At 41.9% G+C, this 3,294-nt stretch overlaps 1 protein-coding gene across 1 annotated transcript in view; it reads left to right on the top strand.

The window, feature by feature from the left end:
• Positions 1-3,294, top strand: part of Dhx40 (DEAH (Asp-Glu-Ala-His) box polypeptide 40) — a 43,757-nt gene that overhangs the window by 19,030 nt on the left and 21,433 nt on the right. The window contains exon 8 of the mRNA XM_013013087.1: positions 1,988-2,087. Coding sequence (XP_012868541.1) covers positions 1,988-2,087 — 100 coding nt within the window. The remainder of the gene's footprint in view (positions 1-1,987; positions 2,088-3,294) is intronic.

The raw sequence follows: 3,294 nt of genomic DNA, 5'->3' as shown, positions 1-3,294 counted from the left end.
AGCTCAAGGTGAGCGCTCTACCACTTGAGCTACAGCGCCACTTCCGGTTTTCTGGTGGTTTATTGGAGATAGGAGTCTCACAGTCTCTCCTGCCTGGGCTGGCTTTGAACTGCGATCCTCAGATCTCAGCCTCCTGAGTAGCTAGGATTACAAGTGTGAGCCACCAGCACCCAGCTCCTTGGAATATTTCTAATCTTTGGATATCACTGAAATAGAGGATTAACTAACTCCCTTGCTTTGAAGTTTTGTGATCCTTCCTTTTATCTCACTCCCAAGTCAGCTATCCTTTCAAATACTTAACATCCTAGAATTTGTCACAGGCATAATTTCTGAGTCCTACCATTTTGAAAATGCTATGATGCTTTCTATTCCTTCCAACTCTACTGTTACCAATCTAACACTTTGCAGAACACATTCATACTCATCCTTCTCCAACTTTCACTTAGCTCTTGTTCCTTGCCAACACTTCCAACTCTGCTGTTATATTTTCTGCTTAATCTGGTAGGGGAGGGTGGGTGAGTGGAGTTTGGACAACACATTTCTTATTTCAGTCATGTCTCTTAAGGCCTGAGAAGTACCTAGAATGTAGACACACACTCAACATCTCAATAGTTTGTTCTGTTCTCTTTTTAGGCTAATATCTCTCAGGGTACTTTAGTTACTTCTCTGTGGTTTACAAATTTACTCTTCTTTATTCCTGCATACTAGCTTTCAAATTTAAAATCTTCTTGGACCTTACTCCAGGTTCACCAGAGAATCAGACTCCCCTACTTAGGGGAATTAATTTATTCCTGAAGTGCAAGAGACCATATTATAGACATTGGTGCTGGAGCTTACCCTTCACTAGTGGAAATGAGTGTGGTGTTACTTCTTTTGGTGTTAGCTCATCAGTCTTTTTTCTGTTTTTTTGGTTGGTCATGGGGCTTGAACTCTGGGCTTGGGTGTTGTCCCTGCACTCTTCAGCTCAAGGCGAGTGCTCTACTGCTTGAGCCACAGCACCACTTTCTGTTTTCTAGCGCTTTATTGGAGATAAGAGGTCTCACAGACTTTCCTGCCTGGGCTGGCTTTGAACCGAGATTCTCAGATCTCAGCCTCCTGAGTAGCCAAGATTACAGGCATAAGCCACCAGCGCCCGGCTAGCTCATCAGCCTTTAAGGTCTTCAGTTTGTTCATGAATTGGCTTTAGGGAGTCTGAATTCATTAACATTATTGCGCGTGCGTGCGTGCGTGCGTGTGTGTGTGTGTGTGTGTGTACATATGTGAAATCCACAGTTTTATACATATTCTTAAATAGAACCATGACTTAGGTAAAGGAGTTTACTCTAGAGGTGGTTTTACTATAGTCATCTATGATTCCACTTAAAAATATTAACAGTGAAAGATTGTATTTTATATTTAAGATTATTATTTTTTTTTTTTGTCGGTCGTGGGGCTTGAACTCTGGGCCTGGGCGCTGTCCCTCAGCTCTTCAGCTCAAGGCGAGCGCTCTACCACTTGAGCTACAGCGCCACTTCCGGTTTTATGGTGGTTTATTGGAGATAGAGTCTCACAGTCTCTCCTGCCCGGGCTGGCTTTGAACCGTGATCCTCAGATCTCAGCCTCCTGAGTAGCTAGGATTACAGGCGTGAGCCACCAGTGCCCGACTATATTTAAGATTATTAAAGAGGGGCTGGGAAGATGGCTCAGTGGTAGAGCGCTTGCCTTGCATGCTCGAGGCCCTGGGTTCGATTCCTCAGCACCACATAAACAAAAAGAAAAGCCGGAAGTGGCGCTGTGGCTCAAGTGGTAGAGCGCTAGTCTTGAGCTGAAGAGCTGAGGGACAGCGCCCAGGCCCAGAATTCAGGCCCCACCACTGGACCCAAAAAAAAAAGATTATTAAAGAGGTGAAGAAAACATAACTTTCAGTTAAAAAAATGACCTCTTCAAGGTATGAGGGTGACAAGGACATGTTATAAACCAGTATTTTTGTTTGTTACATGTATTTTAGATCAACAAAGGAGAATATTTTTACCACCTCCACCTGGAATTAGAAAATGTGTCATATCCACCAATATTTCTGCAACATCTTTGACGATAGATGGGATCAGGTACAACTTTTGAAAATTCTCCTAATTCAAAGAAACCTCTGTAGTTTTCTTTTTCCAGTACAGTCAAATACTATTAAGTAATTTGCTTTAAAATGTTGCTTTAGTGAATTAGAGACTTACTGTTGGTCCTAACTTAATTCTATACCTGACTTGTTTTCTATTTATTTGACTTAAAGTTGTGTTTAAAGGCTATTAAGGGTTGATTTTGAATCTATTAGAATGGTCTAGATCTGACTTTGAAGTTTATTTAATTTCTTTTATTGGGATATAAACAAGTGATATTTAGTACATTTGCAGTATGTATCTCTATTTTAGAACATTTAACCACCTTGTCCATTCCCCACATTTGGCTTCTTCACTTTTGCCCCTAGCAACCACTAGTGTAGTTTTCATTTCTATTCTGGATATATCATATAAATGGAATTATACAATATATGACTTTTTATGTCTCATTTTTTTACTTAGCATGTTTTAAAGGTTCATCATAAAGTAGCATGTATCAAACAGTATTTCATTGTATATCTACCCCTTGTCTTTAGTGAACATTCAGATAGATTTTTCTTTATGTTGGGGCTATGAATATTTATCTACAAATATTTGTGTACTTGTTTCAGTTCTTTTTGTGTGTATATTTTGTAATGAAAATGCATTTTAAGATTTATTTGTTAGTTGTGAGGCTTGAACTCTGGGCTTCGGCATGTTCCCTTAACTCCCCAGGTAAAAGCTAGTTCTCTACCACTTGAGCCACAACACCACTTCCAGTTTTCTGGTGGTTAATTAGAGATAAGAGTCAAACGAGCCAGGTGCCGGTGGCTCACACCTGTGAACCTAGCTACTCAGGAGGCTGAGATCTGAGGATCATGGTTCAAAGCCCGCCCGGGCAGGAAAGTCCGTGAGAAAAACAGGAAGTGGCGCTGTAGCTCAAGCTAGAGCGCTAGCCTTGAGCTGAAGAGCTGAGCGACGGTGCTCAGGCCCAGAGTTCAAGGCCCACAACCGGCCAAAAAAAAAAAAAAAAAAGTCAAATGGATGGGGCTGGGAAGGTAGCTCAATGTTTGCCTTGCATGCATGAGGCCCTGGGTTCAATTCCTCAGCACCACATAAGCAAAAAAGAAAACAAGCCAGAAGTGGTGCTGTGGCTCAAGTGGTAGAGCACTAGCCTTGAGCTGAAGAGCTGAGGGACAGTGCCCAGGCCCAGAGTTCAGGGCCC

This window comes from Dipodomys ordii, unplaced genomic scaffold (genome assembly GCF_000151885.1).
Source record: "Dipodomys ordii isolate 6190 unplaced genomic scaffold, Dord_2.0 Scaffold19, whole genome shotgun sequence".
NCBI lineage: Eukaryota > Metazoa > Chordata > Mammalia > Rodentia > Heteromyidae > Dipodomys > Dipodomys ordii.
This window is presented reverse-complemented; position numbering and strand designations above follow the sequence as displayed.